Below are 20,268 nucleotides of genomic sequence, written 5' to 3'. Positions count from 1 at the left end.
AAAAAGTACAAAATTACAAGTGCACTGAGTAAAATATGACACAAAGAAGAAGAAGCAAGAAATAGTACCCATGTTGAAAAAAAACCAAAAAAGATATTGAGTACATTACAAAAAAGGGGGGAAATTGTTCCTGTAGTTCACTAGACCTTAACCTAATAGAGCATTTATAAAAATGAATCACAAATATCGTTAAATTTGTCTATAACAAGACTACGTTTGTAAACAACTTGTTCACGTGTAGCGAGTTTGTACATATCTTCAATCCAATCATTAAAGGGAGCTGCATTTTTATTTTTCCAGTTCATCAATACCAAAAAGGTAATCATACTTTTTACTCTAGTAAGGGCGCAGAGAGTCCATTCACATTTCCCCTTTGTTAGATTCCATGTGTTGGGTATATAATTCAAAAGAACCAGGCATTCTTGGCAAGGTGGTAGTGTGCATGATGGTGGTTTGCCAAAGCAGCTAGGAAGGCTTTTGAAACAGATTTTATATATATATAGAAAGCTTTAAAAAAATAAAATAAGCTTTAAAATACTTGTAGCTGCTGCAGCAACGCAAACATCCTCCTTGCCATCTTGCCCAGAGTGCCTCGCTCTGGAGAAAGGACCACCTTGGCCTTTTCCCAGAGCAAGGTGAGACATGTCTGAGGAAAGAAGATGGAGAAGCCTCGTGCTAGGCCTGAACAACTGCTTTCAGGTTAGATCCACACTGTGCATTTAAGGCATATTTAAAACACATTACTCACCCCCCCCCCAAGAATTCCAGGAGCTGTAGTTTTCAATGGGTGCTAGGCATTGTAGCTCTGTGAGGGTAAACAATAGTTACCAGGATTCTTCGGGGGAAGTCATGTGTTTCCAATATATACTGTGGATGTGAACTCTTTGTCACCTGAGACCAGACTGAGGATCTCAAGGAGGAAAGTTTTCTCAGTGATATTGCCTTCACTGTGGAACTCTTGTCTGTATGGAAGCCTTCCAAGCTAGTGGTTCTTTTTAAAAGGCTGATGGGGAAATGTTTCTGTTTTGCTTTGGAGGTGGGTGGCTAAACTGCTTGTGGTGTCACTGGTGTTTTTTTTTTTTTATCCTCCAAGATCTCTGTGCTGGTTCCTCCCCCCCCCCCCCCAGATTTTTTTAATGCCTGCTGCTTTTTTTATTGTGTGTTGTTTTTTCCCCCTTCTCCTTTAATGCGGTTTTAAACATTATGTTGTTTTGATTTGTAAGTCATATTGAGGGGCCTGACTTGGGTCCAAGTGCTGGTTAGGAACTTGACAACAAATCAATGTCTCTTCCACATCAGCGAACTGAAAGAGCAGAAGGGGCCAGCTCTGACAAACAAGTTTCTGTTTCCGCACCGTCCAGAAGGCTTCAAGAATCTGGCCTTTAAATTAGTCGGTGTTGACTGTTCTGCCAGCCTTTCCCTTTCAAGGCTGCATACATAGGCACGGCAGTGCATTCTGAGAGAAATGATGCCGCGGGGGCCTTCCTTGGATCCTGTTATAGCTATCCTCAGTTGGCTTCGCAAAACAAGCCCGACTTGTTGCCCAAATATGGTGGTTGGCTACTACCAAGGTCTCCGGTTAACGCATTGTTATTATTCTTTCCTAGTGAAATGGTAATGTCAAAGAGGATGTGGCAGCCCTTTTTCTTTTTCTGCCTGTAGGATTATAAATATTAGAAGGAGCTAGGATTTTCCACATGTTGATAATTCTGGCAGATTGTTCCTCTTTTGAGAGCTCCGTCCGTGAACTTGGAAAGCCTGCTCCGGTTGGCATTTGCTCGCATCTCTGTCGAAATGAGCCAAGCAGTTTTCTGACAGTGATGGATGATTCAAGGCCTTGGACTGCAATTGGCAGAGTTATTCTTATCCTAAGGTTGGCAGGTGGTCATTGGTTGAATTGCTGTGACCTAACAGATGCTGCATTGGGACGCGGGTGGCGTTGTGGGTTAAACCACAGAGCCTAGGACTTGCCGATCAGAAGGTCGGTGGTTCGAATCCCCGCGATGGGGTGAGCTCCCGTTGCTTGGTCCCTGCTCCTGCCCACCTAGCAGTTTGAAAGCACATCAAAGTGCAAGTAGATAAATAGGTACCGCTCTGGTGGGAAGGTAAACGGCATTTCTGTGCGCTGCTCTGGTTCGCCAGAAGCAGCTTAGTCATGCTGGCCACATGACCCGGAAGCTGTACGCTGGCTCCCTCAGCCAGTAAAGCGAGATGAGCGTCACAACCGCAGAGTCGGTCATGACTGGACCTAATGGTCAGGGGTCCCTTTACCTTTACCTTTAACAGATGCTGCACAAGCTGCCGAATCCCCAGCGCTCTGGTAGGACCTGTTATAAAATTATGCTGCATCTGGAGTATAGTGGGAAATTAGCGTAGTGGCTTCCTGGTACCAGTTGGGAGAGAAAGCCCTAAACGGCCTCAACCCAGTATACCTGAAGGAGTGTCTCCACCTCCATTGTTCAGCCTGGACACTGAGGTCCAGCTCCGAGGGCCTTCTGGCAGTTCCCTCACTGCAAGAAGTGAAGTTACAGGGAACCAGGCAGAGGGCCTTCTCGGTAGTGGCACCCGCCCTGTGGCATGCCCTCCCACCAGATGTCAAGGAAATAAACAACTATCTTACTTTTAAAAGACATCTGAAAGCAGCCCTGTTTAGGGAAGTTTTTAATGTTTAATGCTCTATTGTGTTTTTAACATTCGGTTGGGAGCCGCCCAAAGTGGCTGGGGAGACCCAGCCAGATGGGCAGGGTATAAATAATCAATATAATTAGTTTTAGAAATGCCCCCATTGGGTAAATCCAGGACCACTTCAAACCTGGTGTTAGCCCTGGCTCTGCCACTGGGCCTAGGTAAATACTAACCAGAATTTCAACATTTCTCAGAAGCTATGTGATGCCACCTTAAGTGCAATTATTTTAGTTCGATAAACAGCATTTCTAGGAACTGTTTACATATGAAGTGCAATTACCCATTATACTCCCGTAGAATTATATTTGTTATTAAAAGAGGCAGATAAATAAAAATGTGCTTCAGTAATAAATATAGGTAGTGAATGCTATTTTCTGATACGAACACTCAGACTGGAAAACAAAAGAAAGAATGAGTGAACGGTAACATTTTCTTAGCAAATATCAATAGGCTGGGATTTGCTGTTAATAGAGGCAGATAGATATAAATGTACTTCAATAATAAATCATTTTAGTGAGTGCTGTTTTCTGTTAAGAACACTCAGACCCAAAAAAGAAAAGGAGGAAATAATGATTTTATTTTATTTTTTTTAAAAAAACTAACCAAAAATCAAGAGACCATCTGTATAGAAACCAGGGTTTAAATAGCTATCCATAACCATCAGATAAAAAAGTAAAGCAAATGCATAGATTTGTTTTTATTTTTTTTACAGAGAGCTGTAGGGGGAGCTGAAGATTGCATTAGTTGGTTGTGTTTACTTGATACTGCCTTCCGGCTGGAAGCCATCAGCTTTCCAGATCTGGTTTCCGAGTGGAAAGACAACTAAACATTAGGTTCAAATGTTCACTTATTTCCCTGCAAAAGAAAATAATAATAATAAAGATTATTTTGGGCACAACCATCCAAAATGAACTTCCTGGAGAAGCGAAGAGTTTAATGTTTAGCCCTTTGTGCTTTGTTTTGCTCCAAAGGAGAGTCCCATGTAAAATTTTTGCCTTCCCACCAACTTTCCCATCTGTGTTAACTTCCGTTGACTTTCAGCAGAAGAAAACATGGCAAGTGCACTGGTTCCATCCAAAATATGAGACCCAATGATATTGAATGGGCTTTATGCTTTACGAAGTGGAATGAGAGATGTGTCCTCCTAATATGATAAGAACCCATAAGAAGAACTGTGCGGAGTCTATCCAGTCCAGTATCCTTTTTTCCACCATGACTTATCCAGATGCTTATGCGAAGCCCACAAAATTGATGCCCCCCCACTACTGTGGCTCCTCAGCAACTTGTGTTTGGAGGCATACCGCCATTGATCCTGGTGGTTCAATATAGCCATCATCGCTAATGGCCATTGATAGTCTTACTCTCCATGAAATTGTCAGATCCTTGTTTAAAGGCCAGCCATCTAAATTGGTGGCTGTTGCCACATCTTGTAGTAGCAGATTCCATAACGTGTTCCATGTTATGTCTGACCTGGATATGATCAGGGCCGGATTTAGGTTTGATGAGGCCCTAAGCTACTTTATATGTCCAGCTGTCCTTTGTCAACAACAAATTTTGTGTTGAATATATGTTATATGGTAATTTAGGGATCTAATAGGTATCTAGAGCCATTTGCCACTGTTGTTGTATGAAGGTTTTATATTATTTGTTTTTATTTTATTTGTTTTTTATCTCATGTTTTGGAAATGTACATCCAGGTTTTTTCCTTTAAATTTTTTTGGGGCCCCCAAGAGATATGATGCACCTTTCAGCTTCATTGGCTAAACCAGGGCTTTAGTATTATAAGAGGTGAATATGAAGGGAGCCAATTTCATAAATTTGCTGTCCTGATAGATAACATGCAAGGTGTTCTGTGAGCAGTACAAATATTATTGAAGATGGTCTTTTTTAAAAGAGAGAGAGAGAGCACTGTATGCCATCATCTTTAGAGTTGATTTTATGAGTGTAGAAATCTATGCAGATCTAATGGATTAAAGAATCAGTTGTTCGATTCAAACTTATGTGATTAATGGACTAAGATTTCTTTAATTGGGTAACAGACCCAAGGCGGACCCATGCCAACTGGAAATATTCATGCGGAGAGAAAAATGTATGGTATATGAACCACCAGCCTCGTTGGTTTCAAATAAACTGACTTTTGGCATTTCCTAAAAAGCACCTGACACTGGACACAGATTATGTCTGCATCCGAGAGATTTATACAGGCATTTTTGACATATTTCTCTTCCTCATTCTGATTCATTTCACCTCCCCTGTATTGAATGTGTCAGTTTCCTTTGATGTAGAGGGCCTTGCTACTGCACATTTTAATTTACTTCCAAAGTTTTCCTAATTGGATTAAGGCTATCACCTGCAGGGTGCCCCCCTCATGCATTCAGATGGCTTTATTTCCTTCAATCTTAGTAGGTTGCAATTGAGAACTTCAAAAAATTCTAAAATTGCCTGCCGGAAAGAAGCAGGAGCTCAGGTTTTCTGCAGCTCCCATCCCAAATGCCCTTTTCTTTAAATTGGAAAATGATTTATTGCTGGAATACCTTACAGGGGAAGAAGGTTACAAACACCTGCATGTCTCTAATTATGGTTCTGCATACCCAGACATCTCCTGCTTTGTTCCTTCATGGTCCCACCAGTCACCAATCTTTCCTCTCCTGTGCTGGGGCAAAATTTAAAACCATGCTTGCTTTATCATTGGGGAAGGTGAACAGGTTGGACCAAGAGGGTATAGGGCAAGGAGGCGCACATTGGATATTAAGCTGGCGAGTCACAGCCAGCCAGACAATATTCCTGTCTGTTAAATATAGTCATGCAGCCTCGAATGAACCAGCAGCAACAGTATCTCTTTCCTGCTTCCAGGCAACTTCAGCAACAACAAGCAGAACTTGAGGTGCACCAGAGAGATGGACTATCTTCATATGACTTATCTCAGGTAAGACATACCTGGCGAGGTAGACTCCCTGTTTGTTTGTTTGTTTGTTTGTTTGTTTGTTTATAAAAATAGGCAGGAATTGGAAATCTAAACAACACCACAAGCACATACTGGCCTGGTCTACCCATTTTGTTGCTTAGTCGTGTCAGACTCTTCGTGACCCCATGGACCAGAGCACGCCAGGTACTCCTGTCTTCCACTGCCTCCCGCAGTTTGGTCAAACTCATGCTGGTAGCTTCGAGAACACTGTCCCACCATCTCGTCCTCTGTCGTCCCCTTCTCCTTGTGCCCTCCATCTTTCCCAACATCAGGGTCTTTTCTAGGGAGTCTTCTCTTCTCATGAGGTGGCTAAAGTATTGGAGCCTCAGCTTCAGGATTTGTCCTTCCAGTGAGCACTCAGGGCTGATTTCCTCCAGAATTCAAAAGCATCAATTCTTCAGTGATCAGCCTTCTTTATGGTCCAGCTCTCACTTCCATACAAACCATGTGGGGTCTACCCATAATACTAAGCTAACAGTTTAATGGGAACAAGCAAGTATGTTGTTGCACAGGGAGAAAATCATAGTCATGAGAGCTAAACCATGATTTATCTAACCATTACAGGTGAACACAGGCTTGTGGTTTGTCTCACTCCAAGCAAACCATGAGCTGTAATCAAGGTTTGTTCTTGGCTCTACCACTCATGGCTTGTTTGGGAGAAACAAATCATTTACCCCAAGTTCTGATGCAGCACTAAGACAAACCATGGCATAGTTTTCAGTCACATGGCAGCAACATCAACCACAGCTTTCTCCCTGTCCATCGGAATACTTGTTGCTACATGATAAGCCGTAGTTTGGGAATGAATGCCTGACACAGAGGACCCCTGGTTCATGTCCTGAAGAGCATTCAAATGGGCCAGAGTTACTCTGTGGCAGTACAGAAAATCATAAGACAGTTGAATCTAGAAGATTACTGCTGTTTGAAAAGGTGGAAGCTTAGCCATAAAGGGGTGTGTGACTTCCTTCTCTCTGCCTGTTGCAAATAGGTACCCGTTCCAAGTATACAGTCTAATGTTCATGAGGGTGGGAAGCCAGTGGAGAAGCCTGATGCCATCTTCTCCCAAGAGAGGGATCCAAGGTTTGCCGAGATGTTCGCTGGCATAACTACCAGTAAGTAAACTCTGCTCTTAAGATTGTTATTGGTATCGCTGCTATTTGTGATCCTCTATTCTGACAAAATACTTGTATCTTGAATAGATACTGAACCAAACACTCCCTTCCAATGTGCATACCTTGGTGGTACGGGGGGGGGGGGGCTAGTAAAAAAATAAAGGTAAAGGAGCCCTGGACAGTCCAGTCAAAGGTGACTATGGGGTTGTGGTACTCATCTCACGTTCAGGCTGAGGGAATCGGCGTTTGTCCAGAGACAGCTTTCCAGGTCATGTGGCCAGCATGACTAAACTGCTTCTGGTGCAACGGAACACCTTGATGGAAGCCAGAGTGCATGGAAACACCGTTTACCTTCCCATCACAGTGGTACCTATTTATCTACTTGCACTAGTGTGCCTTTGAACGGCTAGGTTGGCAGGAGCTGGGACAAAGCAATGGGAGCTCAACCCGTCATGGGGATTTGAACCGCTTACCTTCCGATCAACAAGCCCAAGAGGCTCAGTGGTTTAGACCACAGCACCACCCGCATTCCTATAGTGGCTAGTAGCTGAGGATGACTAGCAGGCCCCAAGCAATTACGTTTCCTTATAGGAAGGGGAGAATCTGAGTCTGATGGCACCATGATCAAGTAGCACAGCTCTTCAGGGCCTCAGATGTTCTCTCCAAGCCCTACCTAGGGATTAAACCAGGGACCTTTTGCATGCAAGGCAGATTCTCTGCAACTGAGCCACAGGCTCCTGCCTAGGCAATAACAAAGGATTGTATCCAACAATGTTCTGCTGACAGTAATGGATTTAATGGACCTATGTTAGCCATATCCATTAATTTCAATGGGTCTGCTCTGAGTAATACACTGTTAGGTGCAGTCCGTCAATCATTTTAACCAAGTTCTTACAACCACATTCTGTGCTGCTTTCAGCAAAAGTCACCCAGTAAGTAACTCTGGTCTCATATGCAGCAGATTAATAAAGAAAGTTAAGTTTAGTAAAAGGGAAAACCAAGGGGCTTGCTTCTCAAACGGTGCCTGTAAGCCTGGTGGAGAACAGTACAGCAAGTAGCTATTCCATCCATAAACAAGCCTAGAGAGCCAGTGTGGTGTAGTGGTTAAGAGCGGTAGTCTCGTAATCTGGGGAACCGGGTTCGCTTCCCCGCTCCTCCACTTGCAGCTGCTGGGTGACCTTGGGCCAGTCACACTTCTCTGCAGTCTCTCAGCCCCACTCACCTCACAGAGTGTTTGTTGTGGGGGAGGAAGGGAAAGGAGAATGTTAGCCGCTTTGAGACTCCTTAAAGGGAGTGAAAGGCGGGATATCAAATCCAAACTCTTCTAGTCTCTTCCTGGGTGGAAGGAGTGCTGTGTTTTTTCAGTAACAGTTTAAAGAAGTGATGTTTTCCCCTTTTTATTGTTCCTAACCTTCCCTGCTGAGGATGAAGTTTTTACATTTGTTTTGAATTAATCACCGTGCAAGTAGCTCTCAGCTAAGTCCGAAACATCCCACTGTTTGCAACTAAAGAGAAATGAGGAGATAGCCACCAGGGGGTCCTTTCTAGGTACACAATGACCTTTTGCCAACAAGGAAAAACATTAGGTCTCCCTGAACTTCTTGTTCTGCTTACCTCACCCGGCCTTGACTTTTCAAAGTCGATCTGGGTCACCGTAGGAACGGTCCATTAGCAACCAACAAGATTCCAACCTACAGCATCAGCCTGTGTCATCCCAAGCAATAATTGTCCCGTGCTGTGTGGAGGCTCCCAAATATTGGAAGAATCGTGGGAGTGGTAGCAGTGGGCCAGGACAGCTATAGCCAGTCATTATAGACAAGTTGTGAGCTAGATGGACTAATGGTCTGACCCAGGCTTCCTCAACCTCAGCCCTCCAGATGATTTTGGCCTACGTGATTTCTGTTCTCATCCTGAAGCAAAGTTCTTAACCCGAGGTACTATTTCTGGAGCGTATGTACATACCTGAAGCGTATGTAACCTGAAGCGTATGTAACCCGAGGTACCACTGTAGTCAGTGCTGGGCTAGATTGAATGGAGGAAAACAACAATACAGTTGAACCTCAGAAGTTGTACGGAATCCGTTCCGGAAGTCCATTCGACTTCCAAAAAGTTTGGAAACCAAAGCTCCTGCAGCCAATCGGAAGCCCCGTTGGACGTTTGGCTTCCAAAATTAGTTCGCATACTGGAACACTCACTTCTGGGTTTGCGGCATTCGGGAGCCAAAACGTTCGAGAACTAAGCTGTTCGAAAACCAGCGTATGATTGTATAAGGCAGCTTCCTGTTTTTAGAGAAAGTGCACAGCTCACTGGCCTGGTGCATGCTTTGTATACTAAAGGTTCCGTCTCTGGTATCTTGAGCTGGGCAGAAAAAGATTCCTCTCTGAAACCCTGAAGAGCCACTGAGATAGAGGAGCAATGGTCTGGCTCAGTGGAAACCAACTTCCTGTGTTCTTATTATTTACATTTTCCCGCAAACAGGATTGCAAAACTGGGATTTGATCCTACTTTACAGGGCAAGTGCAAACTATAGTTTGCTGTTTGTATGAGTTTTGCATACCAGGAACTAATTAAAGCAAATATGCAAGGGGTGGAGGTTGACTACAAGACTTAGATGAACGGCACGAGAGATGTTTTCATTTGTGTGTGTGTGCGTTTAATAAGTTCCACCTATGGCTTTCTCTAGATTAGGCACCATTTATAATTCCGTGTCCTTTTTTCCTTAAATGATAAAAAGTCGCATTTTTCACTTAGGTGTGATCAAAAATATACAGTCAAACCTGCACGTTACTTCTAGGATTTAGCATTGTGTTGATTTTGGACTGGTTTTGTGCAAATAATCCAAGCTCATGCAGAGGGGCCAATCTTGGTGGGGACGTTTGCTCTGCAGCCGTCAAGCACGTAACTTAGCAGGAAGAAAGAGCCATATGTTTATAAGCAGCATGTCTTACGAGACAGATTATATATATAAAACTGTCGAGGACATGGGCTGAGGTCAGAAGTTCTGCACTTGCTGAGAGTCCAAATTCGAAAATAAGGAACTCTCCTTCTACCCCCTGCCTCTGTGGAAACACACAGCCGAATACCAGAAATCAGATTTTCTGGGAGAAATCCACTAGATGGCTTTCCGTTGGCGCACAGCTTGGCCTAGCAAGTGGGACCTACAAGCAGATGTTACAGTGCAGAGTGTTTCTGTTCTGGATTCCAGCCACTTCACCCCCCCCCAAAAAAGAACCCTGTTTCTGCCTCCCCATCCCCAATCAACCTTCCGTTGCCACTAGAACAGAGGAAGGTGCTTTCTAACAAATCAGGCCATTGGCCCATCCAGCCCAGTATTGTCTGCACTGACCCGCAGCGGCTCTCCAGGGTTTCAGGCAAAGCCCTACCTGGAGCTTGTAACATACAGAGCAGATGCTGTACCACTGAGCTCTTATTGCCTTTCCATATGACGAACAATTGGATGGCCATAGAACATGTTACATTGAGTCAGATCACTTGGTCCATCTGGCTCAGAGTTCCTTACACTGGCTGGCAGCATCCCCAGCCCTACCTGGACCTGGGACCTTCTCTGCAGCCAAGACAGGTGCTCTGCCACTGACCTAGCTTACTTCCTACTGGGATGTCTGAGTTTTTCCCATTAAGGTGTTCCCCCTCCCCTAATTTTTGTTGTTCTTCTACAAACTACTTGGGGTTTCCCTGAACCTGCTGGTGCCCCCCTCTTGGGTGTAAAGGTAAAGGGACCCCTGACCATTAGGTCCAGTCATGGATGACTCTGGGGTTGTGGCGCTCATCTCGCTTTATTGGCCGAGGGAGCCGTTGTACAGCTTCCGGATCATGTGGCCAGCATGACTAAGCCGCTTCTGGCGAACCAGAGCAGTGCACAGAAACGCCGTTTACCTTCCCGCCGGAGCGATACCTATTTATCTACTTGCACTTTGATGTGCTTTCGAACTGCTAGGTTGGCAGGAGCAGGGACCAAGCAACGGGAGCTCACCCCGTCGCAGGGATTCAAACCACCGACCTTCTGATCGGCAAGTCCTAGGCTCTGTGGTTTAACCCACAGCGTCACCCGTGTCCCTCCCTCTTAGGTGTAGGTAGTGTCATTTTGAGACCCTAAGCGGCAGCTCTTACAACCACTGAATATCAGCCCGAGAGAGAGAGAATGATGCCGCTTCAAAAAGAGAATGTAAAATTGAGGGTCCACAGTGTGTCCATTCCATCCACTTTTGTCCCCTAAAGTCATTTTGGCAAACCTGCTATCATCATCTGAAGCCCTTCTCTGTGTGCCCCTTCCAAAGGATGGTGGCAACAGGAGAGCAGGCCTTTTCGGTGGTGACCCCCACCTGCTTGTGGAATGTTTTCCCTAGGGAGGCACACCTGGCAATATCTTTATTTTTACGTGCCTGGCAAAGGCTTTACTCTTTACCCAGGCTTTTAACCCTTAGTTTAAGAGGTAGCATTGTGGCTTTTTTTTTTTGTTTGGGGTGGAATCTGTAAGCCCTGAGGAGTTTTATCTGTCTAGCTGTGTTTTTAGATTTTTATTGGATGTTCTGAACTGGTTTTTATGTAAGTTGTGTTGGGTCACTCTGTGAGAAAAACAACCAACAAATATTATTCTTATTATGTGAACTTGAGAACCTTATATGCTGCAGTTGTCAAAATTTTCATTAAGAAGAGATTTTACCCAACTTAAATTTTATTTCATGCACCTCGGAGTAGTTTCTGGATCAAACACAAAACATCCCTTTGTTTTTCATACAATCGCTTGCGGGGGATTTCCTTTCTGTAGTAATGACAATATATATTACTACGTGTTCATGTCCAGTTTTAGGGAATCTAAAACAGAAGTTGTTTGTTTTTATACAATCATTTGCGGGGAATTTCCTTTCTGCACTAATGACGACAAATGTTACTACATGTTCATGTCCAATTTTAGGGAATCTAAAACAGAAGTTATTTAGCAGTTTGTGGAGCTTTGGCATGTATGTGAGTCTAATGGACAAAAGCTGACATTGAGAAACAAAGGGGTCATGTTAAAAAATCATTGTATGTAGTTATTAAGCTTTTCCCCCTATCTTTCCTCCAAGAAGTTCAAGGTGATACAATGAATTCTCTCTTCCCATTGTATCTACACAACAACCCTGTGAGGTAGCTTAGCCTGAGGGAGAATAACTGAGACTGGGTCTCCCTAGTCTCTAACCCAGTGTTTCCCAACCTTGGGCCTCCAGCTGTTTTTGAACTACAATTCCCATCATCCCTGACCACTGGTCTTGCTAGCTAGGGATGATGGGAGTTGTAGTCCAAAAACAGCTGGAGGCCCAAGGTTGGGAAACACTGCTCTAACCTACTGCTCTTCAACCTTGGCTCCCCAGATGTCGTTGGACCACAACTCCCATCATTCCTACCATTAACTAAACTAGCTGGTTATGATGGGAGTTGCAGTCCAACAACATCTGGGGACCCAGGGGTGAAGAACTGCAGCCCTGACACCTTGACCTCCACACGGTGCTCTAGTGTCACCAGTTTTGCTTTGACAGCTGCTAAATCCTACCAGCTGCCCACCGACTCGTCTCCAAATATCTGAGCTCAAGCTCCGAGGAAATGCTTTTTAATTGTTGTGCAATGTCTTCAGGTCAATTTGCGGCTCTATGTAACGTTGCAGTTGTTGTTTGCAGTGCGTTTTAGATTCCCGAGATTTGTTAATGGCCAAGGGCCAGGAAGACAAATAAGCTTGAACTGAACTGAACTAGATCCATCCCTGGTCAGCAACTAAGTCTTTAACTGCCTCTGACTCACTTCCAGGAGCCAGGCAAATGGCTGTTTTAGCATACACATTCTGGCGGTGAGGCCAGCCCTCACCTCACATGCTTCAGCTGCTGGCTCTGCAGTGCCAGTGCCACAACTCCTGCACAGAAACTCACATTTTGAACCTTGTGGGCGTGGAGAATAGCTTGCGGCTTGTGCACAAAGCAACACAGGCTTATATCAGGTCCGATTATTTAAGAACAGCGGGAGCTGTCTTGTACCAAGTCAGACCATTGATCCATCTATCTCAGTATTACTTACACTGACTGACAGCAGCTTTTAGACAGGGTTCTCTCCCAGCCCTGCCTGGAGATGCCAGGGATTTAACCTGCTGGCAAAACACAAGTTCTACCACTCTGCTACGGCCCTTCAAGCTTTTTCTGTCTAGTCCAACCCTCTCTTTTCTGACTGACAGCAGCTGCCAGAATCTCCAGCAGAGAGCTGTCTTTCCCATCACTTCCTATGTGCCTCATCCTTCTAAACTGGCGGTGTCAGGGATAATAATAATAATAATATTTTTTTTATACCCCGCCCTCCCCAGCCAAGGCCAGGCTCAGGGCAGCTAACAAGCAATAATAAAAACAAGTTGAATGAATACAACTTAAAAACAATATTAAAATACAACATTAAAACATTAAAATGCAGCCTCATCACAGGAGGAGAAAGGAAAAAGAAAGAGGGGGAGGGAATCAAATTGACTCCAAGCCAAAGGCCAGGCGGAACAGCTCTGTCTTACAGGCCCTGCGGAAAGAAATCAGATCCTGCAGGGCCCTGGTCACATGAGACAGAGCGTTCCATCAGGCCGGAGCCAGTGTTGAAAAAGCCCTGGCTCTGGTTGAGGCTAATCTAACTTCCTTAGTGCCCAGGACCTCTAGGGTGTTGCAATTTATGGATAGAATCCAGAATCCTATGCATATAAGGAATGTGCTCACTCACTGTGCCACAAAGCACTGCTGTAGATGTTAGATTTTGAGCACTGTTAAAGGTGCCAAATTGTACATACTGTATGTTTTGTATTGTGATGATGCACCTGGAGAGGGCAAGGTCCACGTTCAAGGTCCAAAATGAACAGAGGAAGCTTTTTCCAGGTCAGACATAGGGGTACATCTGTCTACACTAGGATTATCGATTCCGACTGGCAGTGACACCCCAGGGTCTTAGTCAGAGAGAGGTATTCTCCATCACTGGCTACCTGATCCAGGTTTAATGCTAAGAATTAAACCTGGAGCCTTTTGCATGAGAAGCATGTGATCTACTACCAAACTATAGCATCTCCCCAAAGCAGAGAAGCAGCAGACAGGGATAGTGCTACGTGGATAATTGAGTGTGTGCGGCTACACTCCAAATCCCCATCTCTTGCAGCGGTACTCCCACCTCCTGCCCCCACCGCACCTTTTTTTTAGGATGATACAACTGTCTTACTGTCAGACTACTGCCTCGCAACGCAAGGCCAACAGTCTTTATGCAGGCTAATAGCAGTTCAGGCTCAGTAGAAAGCACAAGGTCCAGGAGCCAAGAGTTCAGGATCTGTGAGGAAGGGAAGAGATATGACAAAGGCAAGACCCAAACAGGAGCAACAGAGATGTCCCAACAACTGCCATGCACCTCCCGCCAAGCTTTAAAAGATAAGACAGGGTGTGTTCACGCATGAGACTCTCACCCTATGAGCCTGCTGAGTGTGCAGCTGCCTGCTCTTTCAGGATAGGTACAGCTGTTGCCACCTACAAAGGCAGCCCTGGACTCACAGTGACAAGACCTCCCCTTCTACCTCCAGTGTCTCTTCTTCAGCTCCTCCCCTGGCTGGTCACAGTCCCTCCCTACACACATACACACAAAGTTTTGATGGGATGTGCAGAGCTTCCTGGTGGGTTATTCTTAAAGGAATGTGGTTAAAAAATTGACCTGACTGTATCAGCCTTGTACATAAGGCCACGAACATTACTAGCCTGAAAAAGTGTGCATTGGCATAACTGTGACCTTGGGAGCAGCCCCGCTCGTATAACTGGAGGGCAAGATTATCTCATCAGGCCTGAAGCAAGTTGTTAATTTCCACATTGTTTGTACAGTGGTACCTTGGGTTGCATACTCTTCAGGTTACAGACTCCGCTAACCCAGAAATAGTACCTCGGGTTAAGAACTTTGCTTCAGGATGAGAACAGAAATCGTGCTCCGGTGGCACGGCGGCAACAGGAGGCCCCATTAGCTAAAGTGGCGCTTCAGGTTAAGAACAGTTTCGGGTTAAGAATGGACCTCCAGAACGAATTAAGTTCTTAACCCGAGGTACCACTGTAATGGTATTGTTGAAAGGGAGCCCTACCAACTTTTGGTTTTGGTTGTGTGCGTTTTGTAGTTGTTGTTGTTTTGCTACAATAGACTGTTAAACCATTTTCCCATTGCCGCGCAATGTGCATTTCCTGTGCGTTCCCATCCCGTTATCCTGAAATGGCTTTTTCTGTGCTTGTTCTTGCAGCAGATAAAAAGATGATGCCTTCAGCATCCACAGCCGGTAACCAGCAGATCTACTCTCAAGGGAGCCCCTTCCAGCCAGGACATTCTGGAAAGTCGTTCAGGTATTGTACATGACAGCGGAATGAATCACAAGAAAGGAAACGCAATTGTGTAAGAGTCATAGATGGCGACAGTCCTTGATTCTTAACAGCATCATGGCTTAATTCTCCCTATAGGAAAGAATCCCTGTGGCCACTTTCCAGAAATCACTTTGCCCTGGAATCATCCACTAATAGGATTTTTCGGGATCTGAAATTTTGTATATAGGCCGCATCATGGTGTTTTTGCAAATGTAGTTGACTTGTGCTCACCTTCTGGGAATGTTGATACAATACAGTTAGTCGCAGTCTAGGTCTCTTGCCCTGATGTATATAGCTGACAATCATTTTCTGCCATTTCTTGAGGGTCTTTGCTGAAATAACATACAGTGGTGCCTCGCAAGACGAAATTAATCCGTTCCGTGAGGCTCTTCGTATAGCGGTTTTTTCGTCTTGCGAAGCAAGCCCATTGACAGCTTAGCGGATTAGCGCTATTAGAGGTTTAGCGGCTTTTAGCGGATCAGCTGATAAGCGGCTTATCAGCGGATCAGCTGATAAGTGGCTTAGGGCTTAGGAAAAGGGGGGAAAAAGGGAAAAAAACCCGCAGGAACTCGCAAGACATTTTCGTCTTGCGAAGCAAGCCCATAGGGAAATTCATTTTGCGAAGCGCCTCCAAAACGGAAAACCCTTTCGTCTAGCGGGTTTTCCGTCTTGCAAGGCGTTCGTCTTGCGGGGCACCACTGTATAGGCTGAGTTTGGAATAAAAATTAAAAATAAAAATTTGGGAAATGCCTTTTTAGAGAGCGACTAATAAACTTGGCTCAGGGCGCAAAAGTATAAATCTCACCTGGATACAGTAAAGAAAAGACAGCCAGTAGAATGCAGAAGGGGGGCGGGAATTAAGACAAAATGCGAAGAAGCGAAAAGGGGACTGCAGAGGAGGAGGAGGAGCAAGATGGAAACGGAAGCAAACCAAAAGAGGGGCATTATAATAGTAACAACAGCCGGGGGGTGGGGTTGAAATACAAGGTAAAGTCTGATGCAGCTTAATAGATTTATTAGTTAGATTAATTGATTAAAAACTTTTTGCCTGATTAAAAAAGTGCCCTTTTTTATTTAGAAAAATATTCATATATTGCATCGTTTAGCAATATAAAAACATTAAAAAGAACACAGAATAATAATCAAAATGATTATATTTCTTTTGTGTGTGTGTGTGTGATATAATTTTTATACAACTAGTTTTAAAACAGTGGTTCCCAACCTTTTTTTGGCCATGCCCCACCTAAGCATCTCTAAAATCTTGATTGCCGCCCCCCCCCCAATGACATATAATTCTTATTATTTTAAAAGTGAACTCCTATTCACATGGAGGAAGCCTAAAAGGCCATTAACTTGGTCTAACTCATTCTGGAATTGCCCCTCTTAAAAATCAAATTGCCCCCCTGTGGGGCGTGTGTCCCATGTTGGGAACCGCGGTTTTGAAAACTGCAGAAGGCAGACACCATCTTAGAAGAGGCAATCCCCTTCTCTCTCTCATTCAGATAAAATGCCTCTTCCAAGTCTGTTCTTATACACAGATGTGCATTAAACAGCTGTAACTCATGCAGCTATTCAAGTAGGATTTCATTGAATTGTGTAGTGACCCTAAATTTCAGAGCCACTGAACAATGAACAAGAAAGGAGAGAGGGTGAGAGAGCACACCATTCACCAGTTAGGTGCCCAGGAGAGGGAATTAGAAATCAAATGCCAGCTATGTTTTTGTAGAAACGAGTGTGGTGTGGTTTGTTTTGAGCATATAATTGATAGTGCTGTTCTTGGGAAGGAAACGCTTTTCTTGGAAAGAAAAAACCTTCCTTGATGTTTATTGCCTGAATGAAAAAGCAATCAGTAAGTAGCCCTAGAGGATATTGCCAATATTAAAATATGCTTTAATTAAATCTGATATGTGAAGCTAGGACTACATTACAGGGCAACTAATTTCCCATGGCTGTTCTGAGGTTTGGGATTCCTGAACTGTTTTCTTTGAAGGTTGTGTGTAGATTTCTATGCTATTCTGTTGGGTGTCTCCTGCAACATAAAAGTGAGGCCGGTATAGTTAAGAAGTATTTATTTGCTTTTGAATGTTACATAACCATGAAAACAGACACAGCACAGAAGATCTCTGATCTCCTTTTTCTGTAGTGTTAGTAATCTGTACAGGGCAAATTTATTACAGTACATAATTTATTACATAACATAACTGCACAGCTAGTATATTTTGAACGAGATTCAATTCTCCTTTCAGGGAAATTCCAGAAAGGTACATCATGTCATAGAAGTCATAACAAGACAGCGACCATGCAGTACAAAGTAGTTATGTATTTTATTTTTCCCAGGTTCTTTGATCTTAAAGACTCAAAGTCTGTAATGGTGAGGCTTCCTAAGTTCACAATCCTACACACATCTACTTGGGAGTAAGCCCCACTGAACTGAGCAGGGCTTACTTCTGCGTTTGCTTGGATATTAATACTCTACAACCCCTCAACTTGGGATAGCTTAGTTGGTACAGCCTGAAACTCTTTATCTGGGAACCAGGCAGAGGGCCTTCTCGGTAGTGGCGCCCTCCTTGTGGAATGCCCTCCCACCAGATGTCAAAGAGAACAACAACTACCAAACTTTTAGAAGACATCTGAAGGCAGCCCTGTTCAGGGATGCTTTTAATGTTTGATGTATCATAGTATTTTAATATTCTTTTGGAAGCCGCCCAGAGTGGCTGGGGAGGCCCAGCCAGATGGGCGGGGTATAAATAATAAATTATTATTATTATTATTATCTTAGGGTCGTGGGTTTGAGCCCCACTTTGGGCAAAAGATTCCTGCGTTGCAGGGGTGGACTAGAGGATCCCCGTGGCCCCTTCTAACTCTGTGATTTCACAGTCTTAAGGCTGTATGCTTTTGAATACCGGTTTCTGGAAACCACAGAAGAGGAGAAAGTCCTCTTGTGCTCAGGTCCTGCTTTCCAGCAGACATCTGGTTGGCCACTGTGAGAACTGTGGTCTGGGTCTTCTCACTGTTTTGTTACAGTGATCTGATTTACTTGGTGTAGTAAAGTTAGTCTCTGTTTAGAAGCTGTTCCTTGGTCAAGCAACAAAAGTGAGGCCTTGTGGGTAACCAACAAGCCACAAGGACCATGGGAAATAAGTCTTGTCCCTTTAACCTCAGACTAACAGGCTCCCTGGGTATGAGAGGTTTACTATGGGAAAGGAAACTCCTGATTTAATGAAAGCTTTGACACCTGGGTCCGAAGTTATGTGCATTCCCGCAGCGATGTTATCCAGCCTTGATTGCCTGAGAATGTGCATCTGCATAAACGCCACGGAAGGGAGGAAACCCCTTTGATTTAAGCGCTGGCTTCTTAATGAGACCAGCTGCCAGAAGTTAGATTGATTAGCCCGCGGATCGGTCATTGGAGAATTTGAAAATAATCAGGAGTTATGATTGGTTTCGGGGGGTTCCAACGCTACGTGCAAATTGGGGATAAAAGATCTTGGGAATGGCTGAGAAAGCTCGCTCTGCAATCCGCAAACCGCCCGGCTGCTGATGTTCCATCTAAGTAGCCGTCCTTTCATCCTTTGTGATAGAGAATTGCGAAAGCCTCTGAATGCGGAACCTTGGAAGGACTTTAACCATTCTATCTGTCTCTTAGTTGTGAGTATGTAAGTCAGTTAGATTTTACAATGTTCTTATTTTCTTGCTTGTAACTTGCCAAAGAAGTGCCTGCTATTTTAGCATGTTTTCTTATGTTCTTTTAAAATAAATTTTTAAAGAAGAAACTGTTTGGTTTGTGTGCCTTTCCGGGGGGAAAAGCTAATTCCTAGCCTTACGCTTGGTTACGCTCTACCGTGGAATTTCTGTCTGCAAGTCTGTGGATACAACTTGTGGAGTGGGGATAATCAGTAATAATTGGGCACAGCCTTCTCCCTGGGTTGTGGCTCTGAGTTCCCCGGACCAAAGGGAGTGGTGGCAGCCTTACCAGTTCTAGTTTGTTCTGTTTTTGTAAATATAAACTTGCCTGCCAACCCTGCTCAAGAAACCTGGTCTGGCCGGAGAGCAAAGACAGGTGAGGGAGGGGCGAGCGGTTGGGGGCAAAGTTTTACCACACTTGGCGTGTGGACTTGGTCCAGAGAAACATGTTGGGTGGGTCTTGCCTGCCTCCCATGACCCTTAAAATGTTACACATGGGCCCTGGGGCACATGACTTTGCCGCATCATCTGACTGCCCACCAATGAGGGTCCGTAGCTCAGCAACAGACCACATGTTTAGTTTTCAGGCAGGAGTCTTTCCCAGCCCTACCTAGAGGAGCCAGGGATTGGATCCATATGAAGTGTGCTCTCTACCATTGAGCTATGGCCCCTCTAGAAAGGTTTTAAGTACGACTGAGAGAATGCCTGCAAAGCACTCTGAACCCTTGGCCTTTGTTAAACAAATGCTGTGTGTTGCTATTATTGTTTTCTGCAGAGAAGAAAGTGGAAATAGAAAATATATCATGAACTGAGAAGTGGGGAAGGAGATATCCTTTAGGCTGCTGCATAGCACTTTTGTGTTTGTTTTTTGCAAAAAAACAAAACTCGGGAAACAATAGTTTCGTATCTCTTTTGTAGGAAAATTATACTTTGGGGGCATTCTGCAATTATGAATAGCATCCTTTTTGAAACCAATGCAGGAGGAGGCAATATCACCCATAGCAAATATATTAATTGCATTCAGCCTTCGGTTATATCTGGACTCATCCATGTAAAATGAAGGAATGGAGGTTGCAGGGCTCTGCTTAAGAAGACTGTTGCCCATTGTGTGTGCTCATGTAGGCTGAGGAGGATCTCTTGGAGTTTAAAAACACCTGCAAAAAGCTGGGGGGAGAGTTGTTTTCATCTTCTCCTTTATGGTGCCAAGATTTGAGTCCCTCAGTTGGCACTTTCTGGCTCTGTTACTGGAGCAATTCCCCAAAATTGCTGCCAGGGTACATTTGTGTGTGCCGTGAGTGCAGTGCTAGCATACCATGAGAAATAAATTAAATAATTAAGAGTGTTTTGCAAGCCCAAAATATGTGCCTATTGCGTTTTTGTGTGTTTCACTGCTCCTGGCCATGCCTCCCCTTAACCAACCTCGGGGGGGGGG

The 20,268-nt window shown here is 44.4% G+C and overlaps 1 protein-coding gene across 4 annotated transcripts in view; it reads left to right on the top strand.

Moving 5' to 3' along the window:
* ARNT2 (aryl hydrocarbon receptor nuclear translocator 2) overlaps positions 1–20,268 on the top strand; it is a 146,472-nt gene that overhangs the window by 118,666 nt on the left and 7,538 nt on the right. For all 4 annotated transcript variants that reach the window (XM_079954252.1, XM_079954251.1, XM_079954253.1 and 1 more), the window contains exons 13-15: positions 5,539–5,611; positions 6,639–6,762; positions 15,035–15,134. In XM_079954252.1, the coding sequence (XP_079810378.1) occupies positions 5,539–5,611; positions 6,639–6,762; positions 15,035–15,134 (297 nt within the window). The remainder of the gene's footprint in view (positions 1–5,538; positions 5,612–6,638; positions 6,763–15,034; positions 15,135–20,268) is intronic.

This window comes from Podarcis cretensis (assembly GCF_951804945.1).
Source record: "Podarcis cretensis genome assembly, chromosome: 14".
NCBI lineage: Eukaryota > Metazoa > Chordata > Lepidosauria > Squamata > Lacertidae > Podarcis > Podarcis cretensis.
The sequence above is the reverse complement of the archived record's forward strand: the minus strand, read 5'-3'. Positions and strand labels throughout refer to the sequence as shown.